The sequence below is a fragment of the Suricata suricatta genome, chromosome 2 (genome assembly GCF_006229205.1).
Source record: "Suricata suricatta isolate VVHF042 chromosome 2, meerkat_22Aug2017_6uvM2_HiC, whole genome shotgun sequence".
NCBI lineage: Eukaryota > Metazoa > Chordata > Mammalia > Carnivora > Herpestidae > Suricata > Suricata suricatta.
The window spans coordinates 54,014,346-54,032,991 of NC_043701.1; the positions used below are offsets into that span (position 1 = coordinate 54,014,346).

At 41.4% G+C, this 18,646-nt stretch overlaps 1 protein-coding gene across 1 annotated transcript in view; it reads left to right on the forward strand.

The window, feature by feature from the left end:
* The first annotated feature begins 16 nt into the window (after window positions 1-16).
* Window positions 17-18,646, forward strand: part of LANCL2 (LanC like 2) — a 53,581-nt gene continuing 34,951 nt past the window's right edge. Inside the window, exon 1 of the mRNA XM_029926384.1 lies at window positions 17-648. Coding sequence (XP_029782244.1) covers window positions 445-648 — 204 coding nt within the window. The 5' untranslated portion in view covers window positions 17-444. The remainder of the gene's footprint in view (window positions 649-18,646) is intronic.

The window sequence follows — 18,646 nt, forward strand, 5'->3', positions numbered from 1 at the left end:
GGGAGCGGACGGCGGCGGCGAAGGGACGAGGCGGACAGGCGTGAGCGGACTCTGGGGCGCCTAGCGCAGCAGAGGGCACGGCCTTAGGGCTCCCCGCGGAGCCCCCGCCGCCGGGGCTCGGCAGCCCGGTCGGCGTCCCCGCGGAGCGGGGCCACCACGTGGAGCACACCAGCCGTCGCCAGATGTGCCAGCCGCCCGCTGCGAGGCAGGCTCCTCGGAGAGGCTCCAGCCCACCCCGAAGCCCCACAGGTCCTCGCAGCTGGCGGCCTTCGTAAAGGAAGCCCTCGCCTTCCGCCGCGCAGGGTCCCGGAGAGAGGCGGCGGCGCGAGCACTCCCGAACTCCCAGAGCGTTGCTCGAAGCGAAGCGCCTCGGCAGGAGGTTTGTCCCCGCCCGCACGCCGTGCCGGGCGGCTCTAGTGGTGGGGCAGAGGGCGCGCGGCGGAGATGGGCGAGACCATGTCAAAAAGACTGAAGTTTCATCTGGGCGGGGAAGCGGAGATGGAGGAGCGAGCGTTCACCAATCCCTTCCCGGACTACGAGGCCATGGCCTCGGCGGGGTTCGCCGCCGGAGCGGCCGAGGAGACGGGCAGTGCTCGCCCCCAGCCCACCGCCGACGAGCTCAGCCTCCCTTTTCACAACGATGGAAAGGTGAGTCGGTAGTTGGCATCGCCGGGGCCTTGGGCCGCGCCAGGTAGGGGGAGCGCCGGCGATGGTAGAGTCCACCCGCCCCTCCCCGCCCCCGCGTGACGTCACCGGTCCGCGCCCGGGGCCGCGCGAGAGTCCCAACCCGGGAGGGAGCAGAAATCGGGGTTGAGTGGCCTGTGGGCGCTTTCTCCGTTAGGAGTTGCGCTGCTTGCTCAAGGGAGGGTTGTGGGTTTTATTTTGTTAGCCACGTTCCCTTTAATAGGCACCATTTTGATGTTAAGATTCGTGCTTCAAAACTTAAACCCTTGCTAGCTTTAGCCGGCGTGCCCGCTCAGAAAACCAAGAATCCTTTCCCACAACCTTTCTGTCCCTTCAAGATTTAACTTATTCTGGAACAACCCAGTCCTTCTACTTGAGGACGCAGTTACGCTTTTTCTTCTTTAACAAAAGACATGGTCTTCATATTTTTCCTTATCTAGAGAAATACACTGTTTTTCCTTAGCCCCCTTTAAATACATTGTTGTTTACTTTTAACCTTGTTGTTTCCATTCGTTTTAAGGACATATATTGATTACAATTCTTAATCCTTAGAAACCTTAATTTCTAGTGAAAACTAAGATGTGAACAATTACGGATTGTCTATTCCACAGGCATTCTGTGAATTGGCTATCTTAGGAATTTAACAATTTCTAGAAGTATATTCTTCCTTACAGTCAATTTTTCAGTGTGGCACACCTGTTTACCAATGGACTTAAATAGCTTTAGTTACTTTAATAAGCCAAAAGTAGCTGAACCTGTGTTCAGTAATCAGTGCCTCAGAATTTTATCTTATTTGGAAATATCTACGTAGGATGTGGGAAACAAAGGCAAAGGAACTGTAGATAAAATTAAATTTCCATATAACCAGCAGCCCATTGACAGGTACTTGAGGTAGGCAGAATATGAGTCTTGCAGAACTCCCACCTGACTTAATGCTAAGTAGAGGGAAAAGCAACTTTAGCTTGTCAAAAGGTAGGCCTCCAGGATCCTGCGATTCTTCTTTAGCAGGTGAAAGGCCTTTTGGAAACTTGCTTTTACCTCTTCACACTCCCAAGTTTATAATCAGTCACCCTTCACAAACTCAGTGCAGCTTTTTCTGCCCAAGAGGCCTGTCCTGTGCCTTAATAAAACCACCTTTTTGTACCAAAGACATCTAAAGAATTCTTTCCTAGCCTCGGAATCCCAACATTCCATCAGATGTCTTAATTTACCTGTTATTAATAATTATGTTTAGCTTATTCAGGAAAATTTCATGAGACATTAAATGGGTAACCATCATATGAAGTTATTTTTCTGGCTGACAAATTTTATAAGAGGTAAGATGACCTTATGACTAGTGCATCCAGGTAGAATAAAACTTTTATGTCTGCATTATATTTAACACTGATAATGTCAAGAACTGGCCTCTGTGCTGTGGAGCGTAATATGTAACACAAAGACAGAATAAAGAGGGAAGATAGTTTATTACATTGCTGGGCAAATGAGGCTGCAGCAGGCTAAGGCCTTTAAAAACTGGAAGCACCCCCAGAGAAAGGGAATGGGGTTGGGGAGATTTTAGAAAAGTACATAATCTAACTGATTTTGACAGGAATTGGGTGCTGCCAGCCCCCTACCTCTTGCCTTTAGGGTGGTACCAGGTTCTGGAAACAAAAGACTAACTAAGAATGGAGGAGGGGAGCTTTCCAGAAGAGGAAAAGGGTTACTTTAAAATCGAGCTTTGCTGTAGCATTAGTGCAGCCATTTTGATTTTGTTCAACTTTATGCTTTTAAGTGGTTTCAATAACTCTTAAGATATGCCTATTTTAATTAAACGAGCAAACTTTAACTGACTTCTGTTTACTGAAGACTATCCTAGATCATGTGAACTTGAAAACCATTTGGATTAGTTGCTGTGTTTCTGAGTGTATACTTAATTTATGTAAGCACTTATTTTTCATTAAGCAAATTAAATATAGCTCTTTACTAATTGGTTTTGGCCATACTATCTTTAGCTTAAAAAAAATCACCCCATCTTTAACATATATGTATGGATGTACATAAAAATCCAGACAGGCAAAACAGATCTTATGGTTCCGGATTACTAGAGATCTTGTAGAACATTTATATCTCAAAGGCACAGAAAAAGGATATAAATTTCTGCAAGAGGGCATATGTTTCCTAAGTCCACATCTTTTACTATATCTGCAAGACTTTTGAGGTGAATAAGGTAAGTTCTGGGATTGGTAAAAAGGGTAGATGGACTTTGGATTTTTTCCAGAGCTACATTTCTGTTCTTGTAAAGCCTTATTTTGTAAATGAACTACAATTGTTTTTAATTCCTCAAAGAAATGAATTGCAACCTGAATGATATCAAGAGGCTGACCTAGCCATCCAACTATATTATCTGCAGTTTGCTTCTTCGTATCAGGGAGAAGATTTTCAACTAAGATGGAAATCAGAAGAGTCTTATGTTCTAGATTTAGAGCTGTGCCTTTGGAGTGTTTAGTAAATTCTTCCACAGTGACTTCAAAATATCTTTCTTTCCCTCTGGGTACATGGTTTCATTTTAGCTTAGGAGAGGCCTCAGAAAAAATAGTTTCAGGTTCTGAATATCAGCTTCCAGTTTGGCCAACTGCTGACCACAGAGCTACTTAAAAAAAAGTCCTTTTGGATATTTTGTCAGGTTTCAGTTGGGATTCACTGAAAGTAAATATTTCTGATTGTATTGAGCAACGCCTTGGATGTAAGAAGCATCCCAAACTGGGTGCAAAGGACACTAACCTCCCAAGATCCCGAAGATAGCCCAAGGAAGAACTCAGATATTTCCCTGAGAGCTGGGAACAGGTGGTGGGACCCTAGCCACAAATGGAGTGCCGCACACATTTTTGTGCAGCCACATTTTTGGAGTCCCCAACCTGACAGTTGAACTGCCTACACACACTGAGACATGCGTACTCTGTGCCGGCAGGTACCTAAGCCAAGTTCTCAGGACACAAAAAGAGAAAAACGAGAAGGCAATAGCTGTAAAGGATCGATAACCAGTGGGTACCTGAAAGCCAATTCATGGGTCACAATTCGGAGACATAATCTTGACAAATGTTTTTTCCTGCCAACTTGAATTTGGAAAGGAGGGGACAACATAAAATTGACCTTCCTCTTTGGACCTGGCACCACAGATAGAGATCTGGGAGAGCTACCTGGTAAGAATCTCAGGCTTTGCCAGCTTCTGATAGTTTTCTCAGGATCTTCAGGCCTGGAGTGAGAGGATATGCTAGCGGGTCTCATCTCAGTTCTCACACTGTGGAGGAGGAATCATTTTCCCGGCATCCTCTGTGGCATGTGCTTGGCTGAGACCCTTTTTCTCTAGGGCAACTTGTAAATGGATAAGCTTATCAAAGATGGTTTTAAGTTCTCTATTGTGGCCACTGCAATTCAAGATTGTCTTTGCTAAGGTTAAAATTTTTCAAGGCAGAGCCTTAAAACAAAATTTTACTTACCCGAATTCTCACACTGGACCTAGTTCAGTTTTAAGTCAGAACCAGCCCAACCCCAGAGCCAGTCTGTTATTCAGTTGGACTGAGTTTGGAAAAAGAAATCCTTAAGTAAAGTCAGAAGCTTCATAATGCAAAAGCTGCTGTACTAGGATCCAAGAGGGACTTAGCCCTGACCTCCAGAGGCAGTGAGAAAGCAGCTGACTGGGCTCAACAGGTCCCTTTGCCTGGTTGGTTGTTCACTGCGCCTGGGAACCATGGGGGGGGGGGGGGGGGTCTCCTTTAGGTCCCTCTTCTGACACCAGAACTGAGCAAAGATAAACTGAGGCATATTAAAACTTTAAGAGTTTATTTAAGCACAGATTAATTTGCATCGGGCAGCGCCAAGCCAGAATTGGTTAGGAGCGCTCTGCTGACAGGAGCCAGGGAAAAGACACATAAAGAAAGTACAGAAGCAAAGGAAGGAAATTATTTGACTAGGTGCAGCTTCAGCCTAGTTTGCTGTCTGTGATTGGTTATCCTTAGCGGTTTGATTTTGTAACCTCGGGGCATTTATTGACTTGTCTCCTTATATAGATCACCAGGGCATGAGAGCCGCCTCAGTGTGTAATGGCCTCCTGGTTTAATTAATTTAACAGCGCAGATTTGCCAGGTTCAGGAGAAAGCTGCATGCTCAGGGACTTACCAGAAACCACATTAAGAGACTGGCGAGGAGTAAAATATGACTAAAGAGAGCCTGAATAACACTGGTGGTAATGAGGCTGAAAAGGTAGATTGGAGCCAATTCTGAAGGATTTGACAGATCCTAAGAATTTGAAAACTTTTTGGGCAGAGAAAACAATGAAGATGAAGAAGACTTTTACATGGCATCTGTAATTTGGCATAATCTTGAGCTGTCAGAAATGCTTTATTTTATAATTCTTTATTCGCTTTTCTGTGTTTTTGTTTAAAAGTGTATGCTTTTTTACTCCAAAATTTGTTTAATCTCCTAGCATATCATGGAAAAATAAGAAAATCAGCACTTCTCAACGGCTCAGAGAAATGTAACTCTTTTTTCTTGATTCTACGTGGACTAAAGTGGGGGTGAGGGAGGGAGTATCATCCAGAGCTTTTCTCCTCAAAGTGGGATCTGCGAACCAAAACATCCGCATTCCCTGGAAGCTTGTTAACAAACCAGATTCCACCCTCTACCTAATGAGCCAGAAACTGCTTTTAACAAGATTCCCAGGCTAGCGCACTAGTATGCCTTTTACTTTGGGGGAGCACTGCTCTACAGTTCGGTTGAATTTTTTTTAAATATGAACTTGGGGCGCCTGGGTGTCTCAGTCGGTTTGTTTAATATCCGACTTCCGCTCAGGTCATGATCTCATGGTTTCTGCTCTCAGCAAAGAGCCCACTTTGGATCCTCTGTCCCCCTCTCTCTCTCTACCTCTCCCCAACTTGTACACTCTTTTTCTCAAAAATAAACATTAAAAAAATTTTTTTTAATAATAAAAAAAAGTCAGATGCTCAACCGACTGCTAGGCGTCCCACTTCTGCTATATTTAAAGCCTTTATTCATATTCAGAAGTTTTGTTCATACATAAACTTCAAAGCATACTTTATGTTTTTTAGGACTCCTTTATATGTGCATGGTTTTTGTTTTAGAGAGCACGAGCAGGAGCACTCAGAGCTGGGGAGAAAGAGAATCTGAGTCAGGCTCCAAGAGCTCAATGCAGAGCTCGGTCCCAGGACCCTGGGGTCATGACCTGAGGTGAATCAAGCGGAGCAGCTTAACCGACTAAGCCACACAGGTGCCCCATATATATTGCATGTTAAACACCTACTTACATTTCACTCTTCTGTTTAGAGATCATGATTTCTTTAAAGATTTCTGTTTCTCAAATAAAGCTTTCATCAAAAAGCACGGAAAAGGGTTGCCTGGGTAGCTCAGGTAGTTGAGTGTCTACCTTCTGCCCAGGTCATGATTTTGCGGTTCCTGGGTTCAAGCCCCATGTTGGGCTCTGTGCTGACGGCATGGAGTCTGCTTGGGATTCTCTTTTCCTCTCTCTCTGCCCCTCCCTCACTTGCCTTCTCTTGCTCTCAAAGTAAACAAACTTAAAAAAAAATCTTTAATGTTTATTTCTTTTTGAAAGAAAGAGACAGAGTACAAGCAGGGGAGAGGCGCAGACAGAGGGAGACACAGAATCCAAAGCATGACCTAGGCTCTGAGCTGTCAGCACAGAGCCCGATGTGGGGCTCGAACTCATGAACTGTGAGATTATGACCTGAGCCAAAGTCAGATGCTCAACTGACTGAGCCACCCAAGAGCCCCTAAAACTTCTTTAAAAGTACAGAAAAAAACCCAAATATTTTAGAAAGTAAATGATTGCATATTCCTTACTTTTCATGAAGGACGACTTGTTTTTTCATAAAATACCATGTCATTCACCTAAACATCTTTTTCATGTCCTCTTTGTACTGCAGCATAGAGTGCCTTCCCCTGTACTTTTCACATTGCAGGCTCATCCTTCTAGAAGATTCATGTTAGATATACTACCTTCTCTGTGAAGCTTTCTTTGACTTCTCATAGGAAACGGAGTTCCTTGGCCACACCCAAGCCATTCAAAGGGTTAAGTAAGCAAGTTATGTTATTTTTCTATTGCTGCCATAAATTATTGCAAATTTAGCAGCACTGATTTATTCGCTCACAGTTATGAGTCAGAAAGCTGGGAACAACTGGGCTCTGCTGGTTATCTGCTTAGAAAGTTTCACAAAACCAAAACCAATGTGTCAGTACTGCCACCTCCCTTTCTGGAAGCTTTCTGGTCTCATTCAGGTTGTGAGCCCAAATCTGGAACTTGTGGTGGCAGCACTCTGGGCCCTGTTTCCATGCTGTTGTCTTCCAGGGACCACTCTGCTCCGCGATGCTGCCTGATTCTTTCTCGTGCTCTCCTTGTGGCCCCTCATCATCTCACACATTTCAGGTCTCCCCTGTCTGTCTTCACCTTCACCTACATCCTTCTGACTCAGAATGTTCTCTGCTTTTAGAGGTTTGTGTGGTCTTATTGGCTCTACCTGGACACTTGAGGATACTCTCCCTATTTTACCTTGTCTTTACCTTGTTTCAGGTTCCAGGGATTGGGGCACACATGTCTTTAGGGCTGTTTTGCCTACCATAAAAGTTCTTAGCATATTGGTTACAAGTTTGTAATCCGGAGTTCGCTACTGGGCTTCAGATTCCACCACTTACTGTTTGCATCACTTTCAGGAAATTACCTCTCTCCCTGTGCCTCGTATTTGTCATCTGCAAAATAGGGACAATAATTATATCCTTCCTGCAGGATGGTGTTGATGACAGTGACAGTGACTAATGAAAGGGCACTAACAGACTTAGAGGATGTACATTCTTTAAATGGAGTTTAGGAAATTTTCAGCACACAGGCAGCTGTGCAAAGGAGGCTCACCAGCTTTTTTTCCATTGGAGGAACAAGCTTTCGTGGACTTCTGCCCCATGAAGAGCCCCACTGATGATACCCCCCAATCAAAGAAAGGCCTCCTCCGGTCTCACAGGGGTTGTTAATGCCTTTCCATCTCCTCTTCATCCTTCTGAACACTCTGCTATACACATGCCCACCTTCAGGAGCAAGGATTTGAGAATAGCCGTAGTGAATTCATGAAGGGTGAGTTGAAGATCGTTTTCTAAGATGTATCATTTTCCTAGAAACTCCAGGCTATAGACATGTCTGAAATCTCTCTTCCTCTCTCTCTCTGTCTCTGTCTCCTTATACACACACACAGACTCACACAAATAAGCATCCATTATATAGCATCATAATTATATTTATGATTGTCTCATTAGACCAGGAGGTCCGGAGAGTGGGAATCCAGTCTTATTCAGCTTTTGGCCCAGTAACAACAGTGCCTGGCACGTGGAAAGCAATGATTGTTTTTCAAAAGAACAACTGAATGATACTAAACTCAACATTTGCTAGTAGTCCATATTTTATTTCTGCTTCTTTGTCTCAACTTTATTTTTTATTTAAATTTTAGTTAACATGCACTGCAGAATCAGTTTTAGGACTAGGATTCGGTGATTCATTTCATTACTTATATACAACACCCAGTGCTCATCACAAGTGACCTCCTTAGTACCCATCTCCCATCTATTCCCCTTCCACCCACCTCCCTCCGTCAATCCATGGTTTGTTCTAGATTGTTAAGAGTCTCTTGTGGTTTGTTTCCCTCTCGTCTTTTGTTGCCCCCTTCCAATATGTCCATCTGTTTTGTTTCTGAAATAACACATATGAGTAAAATCATACGGTATTTGTCTTTCTCTTATTGACTTATTTCAGTTAGCATAATACACTTTAGCTCCATCCATATCATTACAAATGGCAAGACTTCATTCTTTTTGATGGCTGAATCATGTTCCACTGTGTATATACACCACATCTTCCTTATCCATTCATCATTCGATGGACACTGGGCTCTCTCCATAGTTTGGCTATTGTTGATAATGCTGCTATGATCATTAGGGTGCATGTACCCCTTTGAATCTGTATTTTTGTATCCTTTGGGTAAATACCCAACAGTGCAATTGCTGGATCATAGGGGGATTTCTATTTTTAGTTTCTTATGGAACCTCTGTAATGTTTTCCAGAGTGGCTGCACCAGTTTGCATTCCCACCAACACTGCAAAAGGGTTTCCCTTCCTCTGAATCCTTGCCAACCTCCGTTGTTTCCTTAGTTGTTCATTTTAGCCATTCTGACAGGTGTGATGAGGTGGTATCTCACTGTGGTTTTGATTTGTATTTCCCTGATGATGAAGTGATATTGAGCATCTTTTTTATCTCAGATATCTGGATGTCTTCTTTGGAAAGTATTCATGTTTTCTGCCTATTTCTTAACTGGATTATTTGTTTGTTGGGTGTTGTTCAATAAATTCTCTATAGATTTTGGATACCAACCCTTTATCAGAATTGTCTTTTGCAAATATCTTCTTCTATTCTATTGGCTGCCTTTTAGTTCTGTTGATTTTTTTTTTCCTTCACTGTGCAGAAGCTTTTTATCTTGAGGTCCCAATAGTTCATTTTTGCTTTTGTTTCCCTTGCCTCTGGAGACGTGTCTAGTAAGAATTTGCTGCAGCTGAGATCAAAGTTGTTGCTGCCTGTTTTCTCCTGTAGGATGTTGATGGTTTCTTGTCTCACATTTAGGTCTTTCATCCATTTTGAATTTATTTTTTGCGTGGTGTAAGAGAGTGGTCCTGTTTCATTCTTTGGCATGTCACTGTCCAGTTTTCCCAGCACTCGTCCTTGCTGAAGAGATGGTCTTTTTTTTTTCCCATTGGATGCTTTTTTCAGCTTTGCTAGTTGGCCATACATTTGTGGGTCCATTTATCAGAAATCTATTGTGTTCCATTGATTTATGTGTCTGTTTTTGTGTCAGTATCATATATCTTAATGAATTTAGCTTTGTAATATACCTTGAAGTCTGGAATTGTGAAGTTCTTCAGCTTTGGTTTTCTTTTTCAAAACTACTTTGGCGATTTGGGGTCTTTTTTGGTTCCATACAAATTTTAGGATTGGTTTTTGTAGTGCTGTGAAGAATGCTGGTCTTATTTTGATGGAGATTGCATTGAATGCGTAGACTGCTTTGGATAGTATAGACATTTTAACAATGTTTATCCTTTTAATCCATGAGCATGGAATGTTTTTTCATTTCTTTGTATCCTCTACAATTTCCTTCATAAGCTTTCTCTAGTTTTCAGTGTACAGATTGTTTACCTCTTTGTTTAGACTTATTTCTAGGGATCTTATGTTTTTTGGTTCAATTGTGAATGAGATGGATTCCTTGATTACTTTTATTGCTGCTTCATTATTGGTGTGTAGAAGTGCAACTGATTTCTGTACATTGATTTTATATCCTGTGACTTTGCTGAAGTCTTTGATGGAGTCTTTGGGGTTTTCTATGTAGAGTATCATGTTATCTGTGAAGAGTGAAAGGTTGACTTTTCCTTGCTGATTTGTATGCCTTTTATTTCTTTTTTTATTGTCTCATTGCTGAGGCTAGGATTTCCAGTAGTGTGTTGAATCACAGTGCTGAGAGCAAACATCCCTTTTGTGTTCCTCACCTTAGGGGGAAGCTCTCACTTTTTCCCCATTGAGGATGACATTAGCTGTGGGCCTTTCATACATGGCTTTTATAATATTGAGGTATGTTCTTTCTATCCCTACTTTCTTGAGGGTTTTTATCAAGAAAGGAGGCTGTACTTTGTCAAATGCTTTATCTGCATCTATTGAGAGGATCATATGGTTCTTATCATTTTTTTTTTTTTGGTAATGTGGTATATATCACATTGATTGATTTGTGAATATTGCAACCCAGGAATAAATCTCACTTGATTATGGTGAATAATTCTTTTAATATATTGTTGAATTTGATTTGCTAGTATCTTGTTGAGAATTTTTACATCCAGGTTCATCATGGATATTGGCCTGTATTTTTCCATTTTAGTGGGATCTTTGTCTGATTTAGGAATCAAGGTAATGCTGATTTCTTAGAATGAGTTTCAAAGTTTCCTTCCATTTCTATTGTTTGGAAAAGTTTGGTAAGTATAGGTATTAACTCTTCTTTAAATGCCTGGTGGAATTCCCCCAGGGAAGCCATCTGGCCGAAGAGTCTTGTTTGTTGGGAAATTTTTAATTAATGATTCAGTTTCTATACTGGTTATGGGTCTGTTCAGATTTTCTTTTTCTTCCTGTTTTAGTTTGGGAGTTTCTAGGAATTCGGCCATTTCTTCCAGATTTCTCAGTGTGTTGGTATATAATTTTCATAGTATTCTCCAAGTGTTTGCATTTCTGTGGTGTTGGTTGTGATCTTTCCTCTTTCATTTGTAATTGATCTCACTGGGTCCTTCTTTTTTCTTTTTGATAAGTTTGGCTGGGGGGTTACAGGTTTTTTTTTAATTCTTTCAAAGAACCAGCATTCTAGCAGTTTGTTTTGTTGTTATTTCTTTATCATGTATTACTGTTCTCTTCTTTATTATTTCTCTTCTTCTGCTGGCTTTAGTCTTTATTTGCTGCTTCTTTTCTAGATCCTTTAGTTGTAAGGTTAGGTATTTGGGACCTCTCTTGCTTCTTGAGATAGGCCTGAATTGCAGTATACTTTCCATCTTAGGACTGCCTTTGCTACATCCCAAAGGTTTTGGAATGTGGATGTTTCATTTCCTTTCCCTCGTGTATTTTTTAATTTCTTCTTTATTTATTAAAAAGTTTTTTTTAACGTTTATTTATTTTTGAGAGATAGAGACGGAGTGTGAACAGGGGAGGGGCAGAGAAAGAGAGAGAGAGAGACAGAATCCAAAGCAGGCCCCAGGCTCTGAGCTGTCAGCACATAGCCCAACACGGGGCTCAAACTCATAAACTGCGAGATCATGACCTGAGCCAAAATCAGACGCTTAACCGACTGAGCCATCCAGGTGCCTCTAGATCTTCCTTTTGAATAGACCCCTTAATTATGATGTAGTGCCTTTCTTCATCTCTTGTTTCAGTGTTTGTTTTAAAATCTAGTTTATCTGAGGGTGCCTGGGTGGCTCAGTCGGTTAAGCGTCTGACTTTGGCTCAGGTTATGATCTCATGGTTCATGAGTTCAAGCCCCACATCGGTCACTGTGCTGAAAGCTCAGAGCCTGGAGCCTGCTTTGGATCTGTGTCTCCCTCTCTCTGCCCCTCTCCAGCTCACAGTCTCTATCTCTCTGTCTCTCAAAAATGAGTAAGTGTTAAAAATTTTTTTTAAATAAAAAAATCTAGGTTGTCTGAAGTATTGCCACTCTAACTTTTGATTTCCATTAGCATAATAGATGATTCTCCATCCCCTCACTTTCCATGTGTAGGTATATTTCTGCTAAAATGAGTCTCTTATAGGCAATATATAGATGGATCTTGTTTTTTTATCCTTTCTGATATGCAGTGTCTTTTGATTGGAGCATATAGTCCATTTACCTTTTGAGTGATTATTGAAAGATATGAGTTTAGTGCCATTGTGTTACCTGTAGAGTTCATGTTTCTGGTGGTGCTGCTCTCTGGTCCTTTCTAGCTTTGTTGCTTCTGGTCTTTCTTTTTTTTCTTCACTTAAAGAGTCCCACTTAAAATTTCTTGCAGGGCTGGTTTAGGGGTCACAAATTCCTTTAGGTTTTTTTTTTTTGGTTTGTTTGTTTTGGTTTTTGTTGGTTTTGTGTGTGTGTGTGTGTGTGTGTGTGTGTGTGTATGTGTTAGAAACTCTTTATGTCCCCTATTTTGAATGACAACATTGCTGGATAGAGTATTCTTGGCTGCATATTTTTCCCATTCAGCACTCTGAATATACCTTCCACTCCTTTCTGGCCGGCCACATTTCTGTGGACAGACCTGCTGCAAACCTGATTGATTTCCCTTGTGGGATAAGGGCTTTTTTTCCCCTTGCTGCTTTCACAATTCTTCTTGCATTTTGTGAATTTGACTATGATATGTCTTTGTTATGGCCAATTTTTATATAATTTAATGGGAGTTCTCTGTGCTTCCTGGGTTTTGATGTCTGTGTCCTTCCCCAGATAAGAGAGGTTTTTCAGCTGTAATTTGCTCACATAAACCTTCTGCCCTTTTTTCTCTCTCTTCATCTTTTGGGGCTTTTATGATATGAATATTACTACATTCTAGTAATTGCCGAGTTCCCTAAGTCTGCCTGCGTGATCCCTGACCTTTGTTTCTCCTTTTCTGCTTCATTACTTTTCATCATTTTATCTTCTCTGTTGCTAATTTGCTCCTCTGCCTCATGCATTCTTACTTTTATGGACTCCATTTCGGTTCCCATCTCGATTATAGCATTGTTAATTATGGCCTGACGAGATTTTCATTCTTTTATCTGTGCAGAAAGAGATTTCCTGGTGTCTGTTTGCTTTTTATCAAGCCATGCTAGTATCCTTATAATTGTTTTTAAATTCTAGTTCAGACATCTTATTTATTAAATCCCTTGCCACCATTTCTTCTTGTTCTTTCTTTTGAAGTGAATTCCTCTGTCTTGTCATTTTGGAGGAAGAAAAGAAAATAATAATAATAGTATGAAATAAAAATTAAAATGTTGAAAAAATCAAATAAAGGGAGCTAGATCCTAGGTGTGTTTTTGTCTGCTTGTTAATTAAGAGAAACTTGCTAGAAGAAAGAGAAGAGAGAAAAGGTTAACAATTACAATAATAAGAAATAATAAAATAAAAACAAAATTAACTTTAAAAATGTGCCTCTTTCTGAATCCAAGAAACAAAAGAAAAACAATAAAAACAAAAGCAGAGGCAACAACAACAAAAAACAAATGAACAAAGAAAAAGATCCAAATGAAGCTAGATCCAGTTTCTCCTGGAGCTGAAACTCTGCAGCAGTCTTTTGTAGGTAGACTGAGCACACGGAAGGGATTTGTGCTGGTCTCTGGGAGAGGAGCCTGCTGCCCTGATTATCAGGCCAACTTGCCCTAGTGGAGACTTGCTTTGAAGACGCAAGGCGGGGGCGGCGGGGGCGGCGGGGGGGGGGGGCGCGCCAGGGATTGGTGTAACGGCTCTGTCCTCCACTTGGTGGTGCTGTTTAGCTCACTGGGGTTGATTAGTGTTGGCAGGCCAATGGTGAAAATGGTTTCAACTAGCTCTGTAGTCTCCAGAGTGGAAAGTTCTTGCCCTAATAGACACATGATCAATCACCCCACTGTGTCCCTCACTTACATCTCTCCCCGCCTCCTCCTCTCTGTGTCTGAGCTGTCTGCCTACCATGCGGGGCGTCTCTCCAGAGTTTTAGTTCAGGCATAGTGTGTTTTAAAACCCCACACTCCACAGACCCCAAGGTAGGAATGCACACTGATCTAATGCCGGGAGCAGCTTGCCCTGGCCAGGGCCAGATTGTTCTCAGGAAAGGGTTGCGCCACCACACAGTGGCAGCAGCTCAGTTTATGGTAAATCACAGCACACGGTTGGTGCCAGTGTTTGCTGGCCTCAGCTGGCATCTTTGTTCCTATACAGGTGAATGTGGTGGCTTGATGGCGCCCACCAGGTCTTTTGCCCATGGAAAGGCCATAGCACCTGTACCAAATGCCCTCCAAGCAGGGGAACCACTTCTTCCCTGGCGACCCTGGGAATCCTTAGACAGTGCTGTCCCCTCCAGGGGCTCCACCCTCCTTCCTCAATGGAGCGCCACCAGAGGCTGACCTCTGAAACTTGAGACTCTGCGCCCAGCTGTTTATAAAATACTGGCAGTATTGAAACCCTCTCCTTTTTCTCCTGTCAGTGGTTTTGGACACTTTTCTTGTGCAGTCCCCTGTGTGTTTTCACTGTTCCTAGCTGCTTTCAGTGGGAGTGCTTTCTTGCACCAACCAGATATGCTGCTGTCTCTCCCCCTCTGTCTTTCTCCTTTCCATAAAAGTGGCTCCCTCCCCTCCATGGCACCTTGGCTCTTCTGTCCCTCAGTTCACCTCTCCACACCATGTACCTGCCAGGTTCTCTCCCTCAAATTATGCAGATTGATCTGTTAATCCCCAGATTGAATTCCTAGATGTTCAAAATGGTTTGATGTTGATCAAGGGACCAGACAAACCCAGGGGCCCTTACTATTCCACCTAATTAACTGCTCTCTCAGATGGTTTATAGACACCTGATAGCTACAGAAATAGACACAATGTTGGCTATTTTACTATACATTTAGTTAGACATCTATTATGCTTGCTAAGCTTTATAGTAAGATACAAGAAAATCTGGGCCTTTATCTTCAGTAAGAGGTTTTATTTTTAGTGTTGATCCATTTTAATCACCTATAATAATTGTAAAGTTTATATCTGTGGGGAGAAGCACTGGGTGTTATATGGAAACCAATTTGACAATAAACTACTATAAATTAAAAAAAAATTATATCTACTTTTTTCCCCAAATGTAAGACAGAACATAGCTGATGAACTTATTGACCTGCACCCACAGGTTGTGAAAAATCTCGAGTGGAGACAGAAAGGTGCAGAATATGTGCATATGTTCAGGTTTTAGGGAATGACATAGCAGAACAGAAATTATTCCCCTTAATTATTCTTGGGACGTACATGGAGGAAATACCGCGCCTAAAGGTGACTTTAATTTCCTGACAGGTTTATCAAGACTATATCTGGGGTAATTTGCATGCTGAAGTATCACACAATGTCTTTATGTTTACCTGCCGCATTCTTTTCTTTTCGCTCTCTGAGTTCTCTTATCCTAATTCTAAGATTTCTTACCATGAAAAACATTGTGAAGAAGAAAAATAAGTCTCATTATAGCATGCATTGTACATGGGTACAGTGACACCTGCCGGGTTCTTTATCACCAGTGATTAATACCTATTCCAGTAGAGTTTTGCTTTTTTGGAGCATCCTTGTTGGGAAACATGGCCTATTATGTAGGAAAAGAACATTTTCTTCTGATTGCAATGCAATTACTGAAAAAGCAGTCTCTGGTCAGAGGTAAAACCTCCAAAATTCTTCAACTACTCCTGCTTTTTCTGTTATTGTGGCAGATGGGTATTGTATTTATATGGTGTGATTGAGTGAAGGTCAAGTCTTTTGAAAATCTAATGGTACACTGTAAATATAGAATCCAAGATGTCACAATAATTACCCAGCATGGGGAAGCCCAGGAACTTTGAAATTAGACCGTAGAGTCAGAGCTCCAAGAGCTTGCGCGCTCATTGTCCTGTGACTTTGGGTAAGCCTCCATTTTCTCACCTAAAAACAGAAAATCATTTGGTGATGTGAAGATTCACTGAAATATCGTGTAAAGCGCTTAGTGCCAGTCATGTTATAAGTGCTCAGTAACTGTTAATTATCCTCATAATACCATTGTTAACTGAGATGAACCACTTTAAAAATTCTCCTGGTATGGTAATCTTCATAATATACAAACAGAATTCTGATATAATAAATTTTCTTCTTTGTTTATGAGGCTGTGGTTCTGATATAAACAAGTTAGAAGTTTCTTTTACCAGAGATAGAAAATAAAGAACTCAAAAAGTCACCTCAAAGCAGAGGCAGACAAATTTTTACAATGAAAATTTGGCAAATGCTTATAGAAATTAAATAATCATAAGTCTTAGAGCTACATTCCAGTGGCATTTATGAGGAATAAAGTATATACTTTGGGATAAGGTGATTATCGCAGAGACAAGACTATATATAAATATGAGTTCGACCTACATTCAGCTACAATAAACAGAAGTCTCAATTTGGAAGTATCTTAATCAGATTATTGTTCCCGTATAACAAGTATGGAAATACACAACTATTGGTGTTGATTTACTTCAATAAGATCAGGGCCCGGATTTATGAGATTATTTCAGTGTTTCTCTCATCCTCTCTGTGTTTTAGTAGAAGATGGCTTCTGCAGCTCCAGACTTCATGTCTAATTTTACAACAGGGAGAAGGAAGGAAACAAAGGGAGTGCCAGCTATGCCCTTCTCTTTCATCAAGAAAAATAAGAACCTTCTAAGAGGTTCTAGAAGACATGTATGCCTCATTGGTCAGAACTGTGTCCTGTGTCTGCCGCTGGTCATAAGGCAGCCTAGAAAAGCAAGTCTATCTCCTCTGGGGCTGGATGCATTGCTGCCCTGAATAGAAAATGAATTCTGATGGTAGGAAAGCAGAGTACAGGAAATAGACGTGGACTAGGTACTATCTTACGGTACTGCCATACCAGGTATCAAAGAGGTAGTTCTCCAATCTTTTTCTAGTCATGCAAATTATTCTGTGTCCCTTTGATTCACAGTAGAAGCCAAAGCACAAGACTCAGGAGGTTCAAAATACTAACTTGGAGTCAAAAGGTCTTCAAACAGTTAGATGGAGAATCAGACATTCTGTTTGGCACATTCATTAACAGCAGTAACATATTAATTCTTCTGGTCCATGAACAAAGGATTCCTTTGCATTTGTTTGTCTTCAGTTTCTTTCATTAGAGTCGTATAGTTTTCAGTGCGTGGATCTTCCACCTCCTCAGAAAAGTTTATTCCTAAGTATTTTATTGTTTTTGGTGCTATGGTGATGAAATTGGTTTTCTTTGCTTCTTTTTTAGCTATTGTTAGTGTATATAAGCACACTTGATTTCTGTATGTTGGTTTTATATCCTGCAACTTTACTGAATGTGGATTGGTTCCCTCAATTTTTTGGTTGTATCTTTAGGATTTTCTGTATATAAGATGATGTCATCTGGAAACGTAGACAGTTTTACTTTATCCTTTCTGATTTGGATGCCTTTTATTTCTTTATCTTGCCTAACCACCCTAGCTAGGACTTCCAGTACTGTGTTGAGTAAGAGTGGTCAGAGCCTATACCCTTGCCTCGGGCCTGATGGGCCTGATGGTAGAGAAGAAGCTTTCAGCCTTTCATCTTGAAGTGTGATGTTAGCTATAGCCTTGTATTCAGCCTTTATTATGTTAAGGTGTTTCTATTTTCAATTTGTTGAGAGTTTAATCATGAAATGATGTTGTTTTGTCAAATGTATTTTTTTAATCTCTTGAGGGGATGGTATGATTTTTATCTTTTGTTCTATTAACGTGGCATGTCATATTTATTGACGAATCATCCTTGCATCCCAAAAATAAAGCCCACTTGATCCTGGTATAGGATCCTGTTAATGTATTTTTTGAATTCAGTTTGTTAATATTTTGTTGGAAGCTTTGCTTCCGTATTCATCAAGGATATTGATATGTAGTGTTTCTTATTTGGCTTTGACAGTGTTGGTCTTATATAATGCATTTGAGGTATTCCATCCTCTTCAATTTTTTTAGAAGATTTTGAAAAAAAAGAAGACTGGTTAATTTTGCTTGAAGTGTTTGGTAGATAGAATTCATCATCTCATTTGGGGAATTCTTTTTGGGAAGGCTTTTGAGTACTCATTGAGTCTACTTGCCCCTTTATTGCTCTATTCATATTTTCAGTTTCTTTCTGATTTGGCATTAGTTAGTTGTACATTGTATGTTTCTAGGAATTTATCCATTTCTTCTAGGTGGTCAACTTTGTTGGCATGTAACTGTTCATAGAAGTCTCTCATGATTCTTTATATTTCTTTGGTATCAATTGTAATTCTCATCTTTCATTCCTGTTTTTATTTTTTTAAGTTTACTTATTTTGAGAGGAGAACACACGTGTGTGAGGGAGGGGCAGAGAGAGAGAACACACGTGTGTGAGGGAGGGGCAGAGAGAGAGAACACACGTGTATGAGGGAGGGGCAGAGAGAGAGAACACACGTGTATGAGGGAGGGGCAGAGAGAGAGAACACACGTGTGTGAGGGAGGGGCAGAGAGGAGAACACACGTGTGTGAGGGAGGGGCAGAGAGAGAGAACACACGTGTGTGAGAGGGGCAGAGAGAGGAGAACACACGTGTGTGAGAGAGGGGCAGAGACAGGAGAACACACGTGTGTGAGGGAGGGGCAGAGAGAGGAGAACACACGTGTGTGAGGGAGGGGCAGAGAGAGAACACACGTGTG